General features: G+C 36.5%; 1 protein-coding gene across 4 annotated transcripts in view; it reads right to left on the reverse strand.

The window, feature by feature from the left end:
• SNX14 (sorting nexin 14) overlaps nt 1-18,673 on the reverse strand; it is a 47,374-nt gene that overhangs the window by 13,104 nt on the left and 15,597 nt on the right. For 2 of the 4 annotated variants that reach the window (XM_057369759.1, XM_057369753.1), the window contains exons 7-21: nt 17,566-17,650; nt 15,172-15,328; nt 14,817-14,892; nt 13,915-13,959; nt 13,750-13,830; nt 13,489-13,603; nt 12,943-13,098; nt 12,528-12,652; nt 11,425-11,483; nt 7,988-8,014; nt 4,147-4,279; nt 3,268-3,469; nt 2,268-2,351; nt 2,031-2,131; nt 1,665-1,776 (exon numbers count right to left, since the gene is read on the reverse strand). In XM_057369759.1, coding sequence (XP_057225742.1) covers nt 1,665-1,776; nt 2,031-2,131; nt 2,268-2,351; nt 3,268-3,469; nt 4,147-4,279; nt 7,988-8,014; nt 11,425-11,483; nt 12,528-12,652; nt 12,943-13,098; nt 13,489-13,603; nt 13,750-13,830; nt 13,915-13,959; nt 14,817-14,892; nt 15,172-15,328; nt 17,566-17,650 — 1,558 coding nt within the window. The remainder of the gene's footprint in view (nt 1-1,664; nt 1,777-2,030; nt 2,132-2,267; nt 2,352-3,267; nt 3,470-4,146; nt 4,280-7,987; nt 8,015-11,424; nt 11,484-12,527; nt 12,653-12,942; nt 13,099-13,488; nt 13,604-13,749; nt 13,831-13,914; nt 13,960-14,816; nt 14,893-15,171; nt 15,329-17,565; nt 17,651-18,673) is intronic. The other 2 variants (XM_057369778.1, XM_057369768.1) reach the window with 1 other exon arrangement.

Consider the following 18,673-nt stretch of genomic DNA (forward strand, 5'->3'; position numbering starts at 1 on the left):
CTTAAAAACACAATAATTTTTAAAAATCTGTTGTTTTGTTTTTTTTTTAATTTGGCACCAAAACCTGTGAAAATAGTCTCGCTCATAGCCAGCTTATTAGCTTAGTGCTTTGTACTCTCCAAGAAAAGATACTTAAAAATAGAGAAATTACTACCTGAATGCTTTCAAAAACTCACAATAAAGTACTGTAGACCTATCTATTAACTTTTCTAGAGGCTTAAACACAAATAGCTATAGCACTGTAACAGCTGTACTGCCACAACATCAGTACAGGCAAAATTCCCTGTATTTAATTGCTTCATAGAATCCTAAACCCTTACCACAGAAGAAATCAAGAAAACTCAGATTCTTCTCCTTCCATGGAAAAATCAGCTAATCTGGAGAGATTCAGGGGGACCCAGCCTCAAAAACCCTGGTGAGTAGAATTTTCTAAACTGAACTGGTTACAGCTGTGGCCTTAAAGATCAGCTCTTCTGTCCTGGTAAGGCCCTCAGGATATGGCACAGTAACTTTGAATACTGAAAAATGAAAGTGTGTAGGACTAGCTTATTTTAAGCACTACAGCTACAGTAATATTTTTCTTATCTACATGTCATCAAACTTGGAATTTACATCGGAAAGTATGTGTAATGATCAAATAGTAATAATAAAAACTGTCATCCTTGCAAAAAGTCCTACTGAAATGCAAAGATTGTTATAGTGCTGTTTATGGAAGTGAAGCACAGTCTCAGCAAGGAAATGCATGACAGTAAACACCATCGTTATAAGCTTCTTTTAAAGGATGTACAGCTGGATCTAGAAAGRAGATCTGAAACAAAACCAAAACCTTTCAACTGCAAGATGAGAACTGAAATCTCATTCAACAGCTCCCAAAGCAGACTAAGAGAAGRCTGCCCCAGCAGGACCACACCGTGACTGGGAGCTGCAGAAATGCAGCGGTGCAGTTCAGACATCACTTTCTGGGACCACAGCCACAAGTGGCACAAGACACGAAGACAGAATGGCCATGAGGTTGACCTGACCAGCTCAGRTTCACTATTCTGAGACAGCTACACTGCAGCCAAGTCACACCACACTCTCCTTTTATGATTTATTATGAACTACTGTCATTAGACATTAGAACTTCTCAACTTCTATTCGACCTGCCTCAATCACACACACTGCTGACTCAAATTCTTTTAAGTACCTCATGTTAGAGAAGATCTTAACACCAGCCAACAAATATCAAACGTTGCCATTTTCAGAATAAGCAGATTTTAATCCAATAAAATCCAGGGTAGTTTTGTATCGTAATTGTTTATACCATTTCATCTGCAAACAATACTGAATCATGAAGAATTGACTTGTGACAATATTCAAATTTTTTTGAACTACAAAATTAGAAGAAATTTTATCATCTTGCTTGCTGACACAAAAATTCAAAAGCAACCACCTTAACATGCTTTTCCATAATTTCAAAAATGTATTTTTTTTTTTTTTTGTCAAGGAAGAAGTATCAGCATCCTTTGTTTGCTAAGCTATAATTTTAAGGGCTGTGAAGTAGTGGTGTTCTTATTTCCCACAACCACAAGAGTTATCTATTCATTACTAATGATTCACCGAATCCAGTAACAGCATGCACAGTATTACTATTTGTCAGCATAAACAAGTAGCATATTACATACCAAGATTCACATCAGGCAACATTTTATCAAGAAACTGAGTCTCTCCTCCATTAGGGGATAGGAAGTCAGCTAAAAGCTGGCTGTTACTTAGTTCTGGATGTTGCAGAAGTTTCTTTGAGACAGGAATGAAAGAAGTATAAGCACTTTAAAAATCAGTTTATGTATAGTAAAAAAATATTCAAAGAACATTATACTGTCATAGATATTGTCATTTGCATTCTGTCATGTGAAACCTTAACGTCGCCCACTTGAATTCTAACGACAAAGTCACCTGAAAACAAACAAACAAAACCCCCCCGGGTATTCTCTATTAGTTTTACATCAATCATTTTAGAATATTCTTTGCTCTAAATGTTTGTTTGATACCTGCAGATATTCCTGAAACTCTTCTCTCTTGGATTTTAAGAACTCATAGTTCTTGGGGCCAATGATTCTCTTTGAGGGAAGTTGAGCATCAGGAAATGTACCTAATAAAGATATCAAGAAGATTAATTTGTTCTTGTAATGGAGTCAACACTGGTTTTATTACTTTAMATTTCAGCTCAGTAATGAATGATAATCAGAGCAGGGGGAAAGTTGCTTTCCAGATGAAGGAGAACGTACCATGAAATTCTGTAAGCTTTGATTCAAGCACATAAAATTCAAGATACCTCCTGTAGACAGACCAGTGTTCAGGTTCATGCCCAACTGGAGGAAAAAAAAAAGTTACAAATAAACCAGGTTTTATGCCACCTGAGAGACAAATCAACAACAGCAAACATATGCTGGATTATCACARGGAAAATTAGCCCCCCTGTTGTAGTAACATCAACTTCAAGGTGCTTTTGGTCATAAAGTAAAATGCATTAGTAGACAGATATGGTATTAGTAAGGAAATGATCACCTCATTTATGGGATCCCTACAATCTAAACAACAGAGTGCTGCATAACTTCAACTTTTATGATGGCTGACTATATTAGACCTATTTTCATGCTTTTAACCAAATGATTTACAGAAACAGTACTTGTTGAAMACAGTCCCCTGCACCCCCATCTTAAATACTGCTCATTCTTAATCCTGGATATGTCACTAAATACCTCTTAAATACTTCCTGCYTATTGTGGAAGTATTAGTCTCACTAATGCAAATCCATGCAGCCTTAGGATGCTGTCTTCCCCCACTCCATGTGGATATATTGCTGTCTAGATACTGATACACAAACTGCAAGCCATGATGGTTCCTAATAAGCAAAACATTTTTATTTCCTAAGAACTCATTTTAAGGTTATATAAAAACTTATTTGTTGTTCATTATTCCAAAGTTCAGAGTGTGTGACAGAAAAATATGCCAGGTGTTTATTAATACRGTAAGTATTTTTGGAAAGAACATCTCAAACTTTAGCATGAAGTCTAAATAGAACTGATTCATGCTGAGGAGTCAGTTCTCAACTTGCAGATGCTAAATGTGATTACTTATCTCCCAGACTCATTTCCTCTTTTAAGCCATTATTTTGAAATCAGAACACGTACACAAAACACACTGCAAGAGCCATCAGAATACAGCACACTAGAATATTCTGAGTTCACTTTCAATGACACTTTATTTATCTGAAACAYTGCATACCTGCCCTTCTATCATTTCTCTCAACATCAATACAGAATACAGGAATTCTCTCCTTTCTGTCTTTTCTTTCCAAGGAGGGATCATCAAAAAAATCTACATATGGGATGCTGATTTTCCATGCGGCGAGGTTGCGGGGTGTATTTGGGGTGGTAACAGCCTCCTCAGGAGAATCATCTTCCATYACCATCACACCTTCTTCAATCTGTAAGGATTCAAACACACAATCTGCAAGGATTCAAACACAAAGAGATCTCCAGTTCTGTTTTAATTGGTACAGTCTACTTCTGCTTCCAATGAATTCCCTTCTCTTCCCTTTTTCCAATTTTCCATTTGCCCCTCAACTGTGCTTCAGATAACAGTGTCCCATGCAATAAATTCTACCATTGGCTTTATTCGTGGCTGCTCAGCATGGAAGAAAAACATTAACAGAGGGAAACACCCAAGACAAATGATAAAGGACTATTAGATCCTAATCTTTAGAGAAAATGCTGCATCACAGCTCACCTTGACAGCAATTACTCCATCACATTGTTTATGGTTTTAAGGTCTTGTGGAAGGCTTCAGARGAGCCATGCATGCAGTCCTATGCTYGYCTTACTATCCAKAATCAGAGAAAAAATCATTGCTTACAAAAATACCTGACACTGCTGCTTTTGGTACTTCTCTGTACTAAAGCAACAAGCAGAGAAGCACACTAACCRGGGATGTGACCTTGGGTTGTGAATGAATACAGGGAAGATAAGGCAACTTAATCAGAAGCCAGCACATGAAAATTGTGCCATGAAGACAGCAGAAACTAACATTTTAAATGAGCAATGGAGGAAAAAAATAATCCAAGCTCAACAGAGACTTCAAGTAAAATTTAATGGCTTTACTCACAAAGTCATCTTCTCCTTCATTTAAGTTATAGTTGGGCAACATAGCTCCTTCCATTGCAGAACTCTTGAATACACCTTTTATTTTGTTCCCGATTTTGCTGATTCCAAATGATTCTCCTCTCTTCTGTGTGGTCCTACAATTACAGAAGTCACAGTTCACAACACAAGGAAAACGATTACACAGCTGCTCATTAGGCCAGTGAACACCATTTGAAGAGAAGAAAACTACTTTATAAACACGTAGCAAATAATTTACAGTTCCACTTAATTAAAATGAATTAWTAAAATTAAATGATCAATCAGCAAAATTTCTTTACTACACTTTTAAGAGACATGGGAATCCCATTTGCTTAACCACGAGTACACTCTTACACTAGTATCCTAGTAATTCACGACACAGAATAAACAATTACCTAGGTAAAACAATTTTGTTTTGACAGCAGAAACTGTGGTATTGCTACAGGCATGCACATCAAGTAGGTCATTAACTTTGCCCTTTTCCCTGTAATCGTATTTAAATATTTATCCTTCTGCCAAGAGTAGATGTGGTTTTTTAATGGAATTTTACAAGCACCTATCATTCAAGATAGATCTCAGTTTTTAAGCAGTAGAGACAGACAAAAGGAATGTGCAAGGAGCAAGACTGAGCATGAGAGACAACAGATGCAACTGAAGAATCTTGGCTTGAACAGCCAGTCTGACTGAAAGATGAAGACTTTTTAAAATCTTGCCACTTATGACAAAGCATCCAAAAACCAACAAACAAGGTATGGGAAAAAAAAAAAAAAAACTCGGGCAGGAAGCAGATTCCTTATGAGAGAATAGACTGCATATTATTCTTACGCCCTTACACAAATCCTGACACCAAAGATTATTTCTTGCATAGAAATGCTAGTAATTCTGGGAAGAAAAAGGTTTCTCTTGAATASAGAATCAGCCTGAGGTTACTTATGGTGATTCAACATATACAGTTGAGAGACAAGTTAAAAATCAATTCAGTGAACTGCAGAATCAAGCGTTCAAAACAAATTTATAGACTGATATTGGAAGTACAATTAGTACTTTAGAGGACAAAAAAATCCTGTTTCTTTTTCCTTTAAAACAAGAAACTATTGACTACCAGAAGGGAGTACAAAGAGAACAGCAGCAATCAGCAGGTCGAGCATCTTCATCATCTGTAACACAAYGCAGATAACATCAACTGCAGACTGCAAACATGCATGTGCGTGTTACTAATGAGCTTCCTGTTTAGAATTTTACAGACTGTGTACATGACTAAAGTGTGTGAACAACCCACTGCTTTTCTAAATCGCTTGCTTTTTCTATCTCATATAATAATCAGCTCCAAAGCAGACTGGCACCATCTATCTTCATTATCTCTGCTATGTAAAGATGAGATTGCTTGGCTGCTTGTAGTCTAAATCCATATTAGAAAAATTTTATTCAATTTTTTTAACGCCATATACTACACATTATTGTGCTGAATTGACCTGTTTCATATTGGGGACCTATCTGAATCTTGTTCAAGTGCTTTGATGTTGGGCTAAAAAACTCAAACCTCAATCAGACAAAACTAGCTTTTCTGGAAGGTTAATATTTCAGACCTCTGGCTTGACCTCGAAGGAAGTTTTCATCATTCCTGTGAAAACTTGTGCAGTTCTCAAGAATTCAACCAGAAACATTAATTTGCACGAGGTCAATGATCTGACAGGACTCAGCCTCAAAACAGTTCTTTCCCACACTGATCACACTCCAGGTGAAGGCAGCATCCACCTGTGCCTGTTCTGAGCTGTACTGAGCCAGAACTCAACCTGACAGCTGGGAACCAACCCTTCCAGCMCCAGTGCAGAGCCCAAAGATTACACCACATGTATCAAAAGCAATTACTGAACTGGACAAGTATAAAGTGACAAACTAGGATGGGAGCTTCTTCACAGGAAGAGACAAATTCAGAACAAACACTGGTGGATAAAAGGGTACAGAGACACTCTCCACAATATATGGAGAGAACAAASGACTGGTGTGGCAAAAATCCTTGAGCACAAATCACATTAGAAGAGCACAGAAAAGTAATCTGTGGATGTTAGCAGAGATGGACAGACAAAAGGATGACTGACTTTCTGAAAAAATGGAGCAAGAAAAAAACAAGCATACAAAAAAAGAAAGGCGCCAGGATGAAAACGTAATAGCTTCACTAGCTAAGCAAAAATAAAAGAAAGACGTTGAGGCTAGGTAGAAGGAAAGAGATGGGACTAGGATAGGGACAGGTTCAAGACATGAAGGACCAAAGATGACAGAAGGTAGATAGCTTAGAACAGAAATCAGATTTTTTAAAAACCTGTCAACTCTGTTACTGTCAACAAATACACATATGTCCAAAACTCGCTGGAAAAAGTATCCCGCTCCCTCTAGTGCTAATCCATATAATAGCATTATTAGACCATCATTCTACAGTTGCTTTCTTAGCAGGGCTCTTTGTGGAGAGTCTACAGGCTCCAACATTCCTAATGAATGATGTGACAACAAGAAATTGGAACAATTTTTTTTCAAACTTTCCAAAAGTAACACATACCTAACATTAAAAAAATTACAATTATTGTTCATTCTGTAACAGGGAATTGCAGACCAAAGAATTTGGTAGCCCACTGTGCACCACGGCAGTTTTTAATCATGGATGGTTACAAAATCATTTTTCCACAGGATCACTGCCTCATTCAGTGCTGTGAACAGATCTTGGCAGGTGATGAGCAGCTGAAGAATGACCTCGTGGGCCTCTTTGGGTCAAGAAGGACCAGACCAATTATATATATCAAACAAGCTAGATATTAACATACATGTGAAGTGAGAATACCATTTCCATTTGGCTGCCTCAAATCCCTCCACACAGTTAGGAGAAATGCTGAGCAGMTATTGCTGCACTTGAAAATCAATGTGCTGCATTTGTATCTTGAGAACTCCTTACTGCTCAGCAATCAAACAAGTCATAGCTCAACGTGCTGAGCTGGCACATTAAATACAAAAGCATCTAATTATCTTGATTCTTAACCTGAAAAATTAAGTTGAAAAATTTCCCCTGAAGACCAGTAYGAACAATCAATGTCATACTGATGCTCTGATAAATTCTAAGGAAATGTCCACGAAGAAAAAATTGTTTACTGAGTTTGGACACCATGTATTTAAAGAGGCATGAATAATGAGAGAACAAACCACTGAAGAGCTACTAAAGCAGTAATGAGTGGTCACATACTACCTACAGCAAATTATAAAAAATAGCATATGCTGTCATCMAACCTGTAACAGTCACAAGAGAAGCTGCAGAGATAACTAATTTGGGCAACTGTTGGGTTTGAGTATTAAAAATCATGAAATGGTTATATGTGATTGCAGTGTTAAGACTATGATCACCCCGGATACAGCTGTGCAAGATAAAACAAGCACATAAGTGGATAAAACTTCAAACAGGATCTGGAAATAGGACACAGAATAAAGGAAATTTTGGAGCAGCTAGTAGTCACACATAAAAAAAAAAGTATCAAGTTCTGCAAATACATTTCAAAATGAATGACAACAGACAGTTAACAGCAAACAACACTAGTGTACAGCACACAATGTTAATGTAACACAAATGCATGAAATTAGTAATCACGCTTTTTCTAAACACTTATGAAGGGGACATTGGGAGAAAACTTGTGAGAAGGAATGCACTTCAGTTGAGAGAAGACATTCATGTCTTTTACAAATAAAATGAACAGTTAATTACTGTTATAAAAGCTGTGTGATGAAGTCATGAGAGATGCAGCATAACTAACACACAACATTTACTGAGTGTTAGATAGACTTACCGTAAGTCATCCAAACTCAGGCTACTTCTGCAACAACAGGCAAATAAATTACCTCAGAGCCCAGCAGAAAATAAARATAAAACCAAACCAACAAAAATAACCCAAAACCAAACCAAATCTGACAGACCTATCCCAACAATATCAAATTGTTTTTGGCCATCACCATGGATTAACAAAAGTGGTGGTACAAGAGGTTCCTGACCTAGAACCCTAAGAAAGTGAAATGTGAACAGTAGCTGCACATCTCATCATCACAAGCCTGGCCTTTGAATTTAAAACATCAATTACAGAAACTTTCAGGAGATTCAGCACAAGCAATTGTCAATTTATAGAGAACAACTTCCATTCTTTGAGTTGTCTGTAGTGCCAAAYAGGCAGCTAATTTTTCCTATTACCTATCTTCAGAAGTCATGCAGGAATCTAGTTAATTTGGTGAACACAATCTGTAGYCCAAAGGATGTGGACCTAACGTTATGTAATAATATACACCCTCTCCATCTCTGTATTAGGTATAGTAAGAGCCACTATTAAAAATTAAAACACYTTTTTAAAAATTTTACTTCACAGATTTTAAGAACTGTCATTGTGTATTTCTGACATTCTACATAAGCTGGTACATAGAACCAATGCCTCAGACATCAACCCAGTAATTCCAGTCAAGGTGTTTAAATGAATCAACTATAAACACTGTCACCACATACAGGATTTTAATTCCTTGGAGCTACTGAATCCTGGACAAACTGATATGGGATAAAAAAATTAAAATTTTAGATTTTGTTTTACAAAGGGGTCTGATTGTAGGACATCTTACACTGGTTTTGGCTGTGTTAACTGTGAAACTGGAAATATAACCCACCAGGTCACAAATAATGGTGACTATTACATTGCATAGAACTTTTCAGTTTTACACCTAACCACTCCCTGAAATTGTTAGTATCTTTTCTACTTGGTCCTTTAACTTGAAAAACACCTTAATTTCTGTGCTACCCCAATATGAGAAACGAGGACATGTTTCAAGACAGATATACAACTATCCAGAAATCTAGGAATTTATACCACATAACAGCTTTTCTTCTTTTGTTGGACTTCCAACACAGACTTCATTTAAGTCATGTAGTAACATATTATAAATATATAAATGTAAGATAGGGAGAGGGAATTACTGTAGTCTCTTCGATGCTATCCAGATTTGGAACACGGAACATCAGTTATCAGTGGCAATATCCATTAAACATTAGGTAGAAAACATCAGCTACAGACCACAGTTAGTTATCAAGTTATCATTTTGACTTCTTTGCACTCCAGAACCWCTTGACACTGCCCACCTATTGCCTTGGCAGCTTTCACAGCCCATTATTTGTCCTATCTGTATGCAAAAAGCTATGATTATTCTGTACAGTTCAAAGAAGTGATTCAAACYAAAAATTACACAGATAGTCACTTCTTCCCACCTTCCCACCTCTATTTTCTAGAAACTGTAATTTTCTTGTCTTGCAGTAAGAGAAATGTTTCAACACACTACCYCCATGCACATTCCACTGGGATTTCATACCTACTTCTTGATCTGATTTTTTAAACAGCATTATTGTACTTTGCAGTACACATACAGTACCCACAGCAAAGAACATCAAAGATATGGGAAACAAAACTCATCTCTTTGCACGTAATTTCTTTCAAGGGGAACCAATGCTAGAATAAAGAAGAAAAGGCAGGACAAAAGATATGGAATAACATCTGGAATAATTCTGTAAGTAACCCTGTTTTTTCCCCACCCTTTTGGCAGTGACTGTACACAATTCTGCAGAGGGAAACCCCAAAGCAACAGGCAAACTACTTGCAGATAGGACCTCTGTTTCATGGAAATAATCACTGAGGCACCACTTCAGGAGCACACAGTATCTCCTATCATAAACCAGCATATATACTGAGGACTTTCAAATTGTTCTAAAATGTAAACCAGATACATTTTCGGTAATGTTATGGATGCTGTTTGATAATATGCTGCAACAGATCCCTAGCAAAATTTGTTTATTTTGTAGCAAGAGATTCATTTCAAAAACTCCAAGTAGAGATGGCCTGTAATTTCCCCCTTTCCGTTTTTAAAAGCAAAGCATCAAGGAGGTGACCTACATTTTTCATACTTTAACTAGATTAAAGTCTATGGCAGGATGCTTGCAAGCCCTGACATGAATAATTTTGGGGAAGAAACTAGAAGGCAGATTGAAAGGTGTAGGTGATGTAGCCATCTTCAGAAAATGAAGTGTTTTTAAGGTCACCCTTCCCAGAGGAGTACCATGTAGGAAAGGAATGGAGTTTGGTCTAGCTGCCTTCATTCCACACCACTTTGTTACAAAGCAGAAGTTTGCCACCAATCTGAGACAGCACTACACCAAAGCTCCCATCCTGGAGCAAAACTATAAAGACTAATAAAAGATGTCACCAATGGAGACATAATAAACATAACAATCATGTAGTTTTTGAAGAACGGAAGCAGGGAAGAAAGGTATGGCCCAGTAATACAATCTCCCAGTAGATTGCAAAACAAGATTCGCTGTCAGGTGTAATTCTTATGAAAGCAGAAAAGGTTTAATGAATCACTGTTACTATTTTAGAAGAGGACAATCAGCATTTTCCACAGTACCATGGGATCTTATTTCATASCAAGAAAGAAAGCCTATCCAAATTAAAGACTGTCTCACTGAAGTTTCCCTCCTTTTGGCTAAGTCAAAGGAAAAATTCAGTTGGGCTAGTCCACGACTGTCAGAGCTACCCAATATAAAATGAAACAAAAGAAATTATGAGACCTCAAAGTTTATCAACCCAAACCAAGCCCACAGTGGAAGAACACCCATCCCTACCAGAGGAGAGACTCTTCTCCTCCACAGGYCCTAAGGAGCCTGAAGGTGGTCTGYAAGTATTTGGCCCAAGCCCAGAAACAAGGCTTCTGATGCCACATTTCAGCAATGGAGCTGGGGGCCAGAAAACACATCTGATAYAGGAGAAATGGCAAATCCTCCTTGTCACAGTAAGAGCAGATTCCCATTGAATAACCTATCTACACTGTACCTATCCATGTAACATCTGAAATTCAAGAAGATGCAACTTGGCACCACTAAAATGGTATTATATATACACAGTCAATTAAATCACCACTTTATTTTCACATCTAATTCTCACTGCATGRTTTTTTCTCTTTCCTCTACTCAAATGTTGAGGTCTAAATGTCGTTTTAAATTCTTTAATGTAAAACACTTCAAAGAGAAGAGGCATCTTGTGTAATATTGCTTGCACCTTCAGTATGTAATTTGCTCATTTAAAAAAAAAGTACAGTAATTTTGACATAGTCAAATTACTATGAGGTAGTAGCAAAATTCCTATGGTTTAATATTTTGCTGCTTTTAACTAACAACCAAAGAAAACCACAAAATTCTACCTACCTGTTAAACTTCGAATTGCGGGTTGGTGACTCTGCTCCTCTTAAAAGGTGTCTGAAGTACTGCAGCAGGCAAATAGTGTATCAAAGAAAACACTGGATTAATTGAGGTAAAGGCTACTATGCAACAACACTCCAAAATTCAGAAAACAAGAACTGAAGTAAAGGCCAAGCTGACCATAATCTAGCAGTTAGAATTTTAATCTGGAAAAGGTCAGACCATACAGTAATCAATACATGAGCCTAGGACTACTTATTTAACCGTACACAATCTTGAGATTAAAACCACAAAACAGAAATAAAAATAAAATTAAACACCAAAATCCATGTATCCTCCTTGTTAAAAAATCAAGCATTTGAAACATTATAGCTATCGTGGGAGAGATGACCATCAAAACCATTTTTGAGAAATGTTCTTATTATTAAGGATAACACCAAATAATGCAAGTACACACTCCCAGGACAAATCAATATAYTCTGCCCTAAGTAAAAAAGAGAAGCTTAACAAACAACCTGACTTACACACACAAACATCTGAAAAGGACATGAATTCAGGCTCACCATGTGATGAGAGTGTGCCCTACTAGAAGGCTTTAGGCAACTAAAGTCAGCCCAGAGTGGAGAATTCTTAAGKTGGCATTTAGAACCTAATCTCACAATAATCTTAAATACCTTTTAAATTGCTTCTTGAAAAYGGACACCGGACTTTTAGCTGCTGGAATGCATAATGCTGAAAGAACCTAAGTACAACTTTTGTATCTTTAAATGCCATTATATTTTTAAAAGTAAATAACAAGATTGTGTTCTACATCTTTCAAGCAGATTATTTTTGCACCAAATTTGAAATCATAAAAGAARGGGTGGAGAGGATTTTGTAATAGCTGCAGTATACAGAAACTGTTACACCAAAAACTGAAGAATTTTTCTTTTATTCGTGATGTTGTGTTGGACTAGATTTTCCTACTGAGATTGGTCCAGCTCTGGAATGCTAAAGTGGAAAACTAAGCCAAATTTTTCAGGTCCACATACACATGACTGTTGTAAATAGCGTACCCTTAAAAACAGAATCTTGGTTTTAAGACTACTYTTCAAATCTTTCACACTCACCTCGTCACTGTGACAGAACATAGGAGTAAACACATTCTCGAGCAGAGAAAGTACGTGCTCATAAGCTTCAAAAAGACACCGCATAGTTTGAAGTTTCACAACATCCATATATGGACCCTCAGCAACTATAAAAAGAAAATTTAAGTATAAATAGAAAGAGATATACATACAGGCATATAAAGTTGAAGTTCTTTTTTGGTCAGAACTTGCAATTATTTTGCAAGCTCCTCTAAGCCTTACAAATAAAAAATAGAAATAAATTGACAAAATAAGGATTAAGCACAATATAGCAAGGGGATAACAATTTTTAAAACTGGCAAAAAAAAAAGACTGATGATATTCAGCATGATTTGTTTTCATTTTATTACAGAATGCTGTTTAAATTCCAATGTACAGTAWTCAAATTCCAACTTACTTCTTTGAATCTCTTCCACTATGAAGGGGTCAAATCTGATTTTATCAATGCTTTCATCCAAACAGTAAGTTTTGAAAATTTTCTGTACTTCCTCATGAAGAGACATCTTTTCAGTATCTGATAGTTCTGGTCTTAAAATTCGATCATTGAATTCCTCTGAGAAATAAAGGAAAGAATAAAAGCATTTCTTGATCAACTTGTCTAACAAATTGCATCAARCACCCTATAACATCAACTCATTTTCTAGCAGATAAGTAATTTGCAAAACTTCARCATTAAAAGAAACATAAGATATTTTAAAATCCTATGTAATAAGGTAGCTGCCTTCTTATTAACTATAATTCAGATTTGTGCATAAAGTTATCACTAAAAATATGTTGCAATTAAAACAAATTATYCCTTATCACAGTAAGGATAAATCCATGAGGTTGTTCCTGGCATAAGAATGACTTATTTCCTCCTAAATTACCCAAATGCAAATTGTAGTTTTCTATTAGCATGATTTCCCRATCATCAAATAACTTCAGCACACATTTGTAATCTTACCCACAGTCAGGCAGAATTGCAGCACATGGACTGCCCCTTCCTGTTTCAGGAAGTTCATAAACCGAAATAAAAGGTCTTGCTGATCTCTGATCTCCTTCAGCTCCAGTTTCAGTACCTGAGTAGGTTAAAAATGCAGTCAGCCAACTTTCAAATTTTCAATGAGTAAATAAATAATGCAAAGAGTCGTAGAACAAAATCAGCAGGTAGAGTAAAATATACTTATTCCAAACCGGAAAGGAAGTAAATGTTGCTTTTGCTTACAGATGGTTTTTTATTTCTTGGCTCTGCAAATTTCTGAAGGAATGGAACCAATGATGAAGKAGGTTCAGTTGCTATCTCAGGCTGCAGAAAAAAAAATGACAACTGGGTATGAAAGCTTCTTTAATGGGTGAACAAAATGCCAGTTTTAACTCTGTGAGTACTCACTGGACTATCATCAATGAAGATCAGCAGCAAATGGTTGACAGTGTCCTGCACAAAACACAACACAACAAATAAAATTAACATTGAAGAAACTCAACAAAATAGATTAAAATAATTTTAAACTATGTTATACCCAAGTTTAAACCTGAGTATATTAATAATTTTTAAAAARCAAAGCCTGGGAATACATGTTTGAGAATTGACCTTCAATGGTCTCCTCAAGTTTTACAAGTTACGAAACTTGTCAAGAGACCTGCACAGAAACACTCTTTATCAAGTAGAAGAAAGCTCTCCAAGGTATTTTTACTGCAAGTGCAGATCTAATGAATTACTAATACTTCCACACTACAGTACTTTCTGTTTGCAGCCAGGTGATGCCTGCAAAAGCACTGCAATTTCGCCAATTAAAACACATACATATATAAAATCAAAGATGACAGTGTTGCATCTTCAGAAATAAATGCCCCCTTATTTGCAGAATTAAGGGAAAAAAATTATTTCAATAGAGCTGCAAAAAAGRCTGGTTTACTTTACCTGCTAGGAAGATTCACATCACCAGAGTTCAAGTAATCAAGCCCTTTTTAAATGCAGCAATAGTAATCTGAAGATGTTTACACTACAACRGCATTCTCCCTTTTGACAGGAGTTGTAGTCCTTCATTGAAAAATACATATTMTAAGAGATCATACCAATACTGTTATTGTAGTCAGTTCTGTGAGTTAAACACTCAAACTAGCTGTCTGAACAAACAAAACAATTTGTTTGGCCACAAGATTCCTTTKTCTTTTATCTAGTCAAAATGCACAAGTAAGTCATTGTGCATAATCTGCTTTACCACAACATACCTAGTAGGAAAACAATAATTTTGAATAAATTAAGGTTATTCTTGTGCTCCAAAGTCTTACCGGGTCAGCTAAGAAATCCATTGAGGGAAGGACAACAGAACCGGGGAGAATCTCTCTAATCAGAAGGGCCAGGGATCTGAAAAGAAAATAAAAAAAAGGAAATAAAAAACCAAAGCAATATTAGATAACATAAATTTCTAAGTAAAGTTTTCAATGCTGTCATACACCAATGGGAAATATTTCACAATTTAATAATATCGTAAGCATGCTATTTTAAAGACAAATTCTTAAAAAATCATTAAAAAGGGGGTAAGAATGAAGATGACTTTGAAGTCCATTCTTTCGCTTTCCAAAATTATTGTACTACATAGTATGCCGACGCTTTAAAAAATACAATTCTAAATAATTTATATACCTGCACTCTGTTGACTTGGGGGGCAAAATATAAGGAAAAAGGAGTTCAGTAAGTTTTCTTAAGTAGTGAAGTTCATCTCTTCGGCTTCTCAAAGCAACATGGAGTTCTGGTCCATATTCTTCTAAAGCAGCTTGCTGCAAAAATTCTGCATTTTTTACTGAAAGTAAAAAACAGCATTACAGAGTTGCTTCASCTTTTTCTTACTGGGAAACAAAAGGCACTTGCTCTTCATTTGAGCTAAAAATTTAACATTTTTAGTACACATGCAACTGCCAAAAGGATAAAATGTTGAAACTTTACAAAAAAACCTTGGCTTAGACTTTGAAGCCTGGATATGTAAAAATAAAATCTCGCACTGAAATAAGAATTCCTTCACCAAACAAYTGCAGTTTGCATGGTATCCAGAATGCTTTCTCATTTATAATTATATATAAATATACATAAAACAATATAAACTTATCTATAAATTTTATTATATATACATGTAATAAATATAAGAACTCAGCATCTGGATTTAAAGAAAAAACTGCATTGTGCAAAGTCTGGSTCTAATTGCCTTTTTCCTGACCTTCTTCATGATCTCCCATTTTTTTGGCCGACAACACAATTCGAAATCAATGTAAACTTTTACTCAATCCTGTAGTATCTGATTCCTGCTTAGAACATTCAAAAACAAATGTGCAGGAACATATATTTTAAACACAGGGTAAATCAAGCCAAAACCTGTATAAGGATCAGCAAGAGTACTGCTTCTTCAATTACAGCAGAGTTGAAAGAATGCCTGCTTTATCAGATTAAAAACCATAGACATTAATTGCAAGCAACAATGTCATATTTCTTCAGATCACTCCAAAGCCCAAGTGAGCTGTTACAAATCACACCTAGCTGAACTAGCAACGTGGAACAGCCTCCTGCCAACATCACCACCAGGCACAGGTGAGGTACACAACATATTCCTCAGTTACTCTGAAGGTTAAAGTTTGTTCCCAGCACGTGAGAGATGCCTGGCTTGGCCTTCACAACCACAAAACCATGAGTGGTATCAGCTGACAGAGGGGGAGCAGGAATATCCATCACCCGATAAATCTGCCTGGCTGGTGTCACTAAAAGCAGAGGGGAGGGATGCACCCTCTGGCATGGATAGGTAATGAATCGTGGAGGCACCTGGGCAAATAGGAATTACTGAGAGAGGTGATGGCAACATAGGTATGAGAAAAGGAAATGCCCCCTAAAAACAATCATTTGATAAAGGATTTACAAAATAAGGAGAAAAGGCTAGCCTCAACTAGCAACCAAAGCAGGGTCTGAAAGATGTTTCTGAACAATGCATTGTTGCTCCTGCTTTATTAATGTTTACTAGAAACTGCTCCTAAAAGTTATTTTCAGCTGTACTACACACATCTGCCCTTAAGAAACAAGTCTTTTTCTTTAAAACACTGAAAAAATGGCTATATTTTCAATGCTGAACATTTAAAATACAGTTCTTTGCTGCTAAAGTGTTTCCAATTCTTCGGTAGAAATCAAAGAAAACATGAAATTTGGCGTAAACAGTGCAAGATTATCTAGTATTTTGAAATTGCTGGTGTGCCATGAAAGACATCCAATGTGATTACGCTATGTCTCATTATTCATGTTAATCATTAACACTGCTCACAGGACCAATGGCATGTATTTATGGATATCAAGAAGACATTTTGAGGGAGAGAAGAAAAGTTCATGACTCCAGTTAAAGTAAACATCTACACTTAAAAGCTGAATGAAAGCACATTTAGTAGATAAAGCACTGTGGAACACAGCCAGTGAAAAAAATAAAAATAACAACAGCAATTGTTTCCAAGTATTTCTTCAATGTGCACTTTAAATATAATTTTTACACTAGGCTTGTGAAGACACTCTCACTTGGATAATAAACATGCTTCTGCTCAAAGTCTTTCCCTGGCTTACAAACATGAACCTTACTTTTCAACAYATTACAACTTCACTAATGCAGATTTGAAATCATTCTATCTGTAAGAGTTACGAGGTACAATGCACAGATGTACAAATGCTTTCATCTTTATTTGGAATATAAAGGAAAAAACTTCAAGAAGTATTGCTAAATGATCTTCATTGCTTTCAACAGACAAAACCCACATTCCTGTTCACTCCTGTACAGAGATAAAAATTCAGTATTTTCAACATGGGGCAGTAAAAATCAAAACAGAGAGTACAAATATACACTGTAACTKTCTCCCTATTTGCCTTTGCAACCACCAGAAGAAAAAAGCAAAATGACCTCTCTAAAAAAAAAAGGACATAAGGATGAAAAGCCATAGTAATATAATCTTAAACATGCATAAAGAAATATTCATACTTGGCCTTTGAAACTGACAACATATTAAGTCTTGACATTACCTTTTTGCCTGGCCTTGGCTATTACTTCAATGTGTTTCATTGCTGCCTTAAGCATCTTCTTTGTTACAACCGTTGGAATGTCCACCTAAAAAATARTTTTAAAATAAAACCAAAACTGTTCAATTTCCCCCCCACCAAAATATATTACAGACAACAATTTGGTTTTATGTCCCAGTTAGAACAATAAAATGAAGCATTAAGAAACAAAATCCTCTAGAGGAGCTGCCCAGAAGAATGAGCACACTGTCAAAGTATCTAACATCACATAGAACTAAATGCCATAAATGACACTGTTTACACTTTATTGTCRACTTATTCCCATTAAGATCTTTTCATTGCAATAAATACAGTAAGGCAGCATGGCTTCCAACTCACAGTATATGAAACCCAGTTCTATGGAAAGATTTGACCCCCAAAAAGAGCGTCAAGTTAACTATGCTCCACTTTTAATACTTGTGTGCCTTAACASTCTGCAATTGTGTCCACAAGGACTAAAACAAAACCAAAGAGAAAACCTCCTACACATATGCACAAAAAAGGCATCTCTCAAGTGATGGCAGAGCCAAAAGAAAATTTGAGTTACATAGTCGGAAGACYATTAGTGCCAACAACAAAACCATGTGATCATAAGCCAAACAAAACACATGTAGGATTTAATTAAGAATTGTATTAGAGAACTGCATCTGTATTTCATTTGATGGCTGCAAAAATGGAAGGAGAATTATAGAACAATTCAGGCACAAATGAATCATGGGATGTTGAACACAGTCAACTCCTCCAGCCTCAATCACCTTGATGGCCCCCGGTTGAAGCTGCTCCACTTTCTTGTGAAAGAGGAGCCTAAAACTGGATCAGTATCCTAGATGCCATCCAAAGAACACGTGAAGGCACGTAATCACTTTCCTTGACTGTCTCTGCTCCTGTCACTACAGCCCAGGATGCTGGTGCTGTTTTTTAAGCTGCCACTGATGGTTCATCTTCAGCTCACAGCCTACCACGGGGTCAGGTCCCTTGCAGCAAACAGAGTTTCTCCCCACAGCCAGTCAGTCCCCAGCCTGTACAATTTCAAGGGATTCTTCTTTACCAGATGCAGCAGTTTTCACAGAAG

The sequence above is a fragment of the Malurus melanocephalus genome, unplaced genomic scaffold (genome assembly GCF_030028575.1).
Source record: "Malurus melanocephalus ecotype Western Australia unplaced genomic scaffold, MMel_1.1 scaffold_4, whole genome shotgun sequence".
Classification (NCBI taxonomy): domain Eukaryota; kingdom Metazoa; phylum Chordata; class Aves; order Passeriformes; family Maluridae; genus Malurus; species Malurus melanocephalus.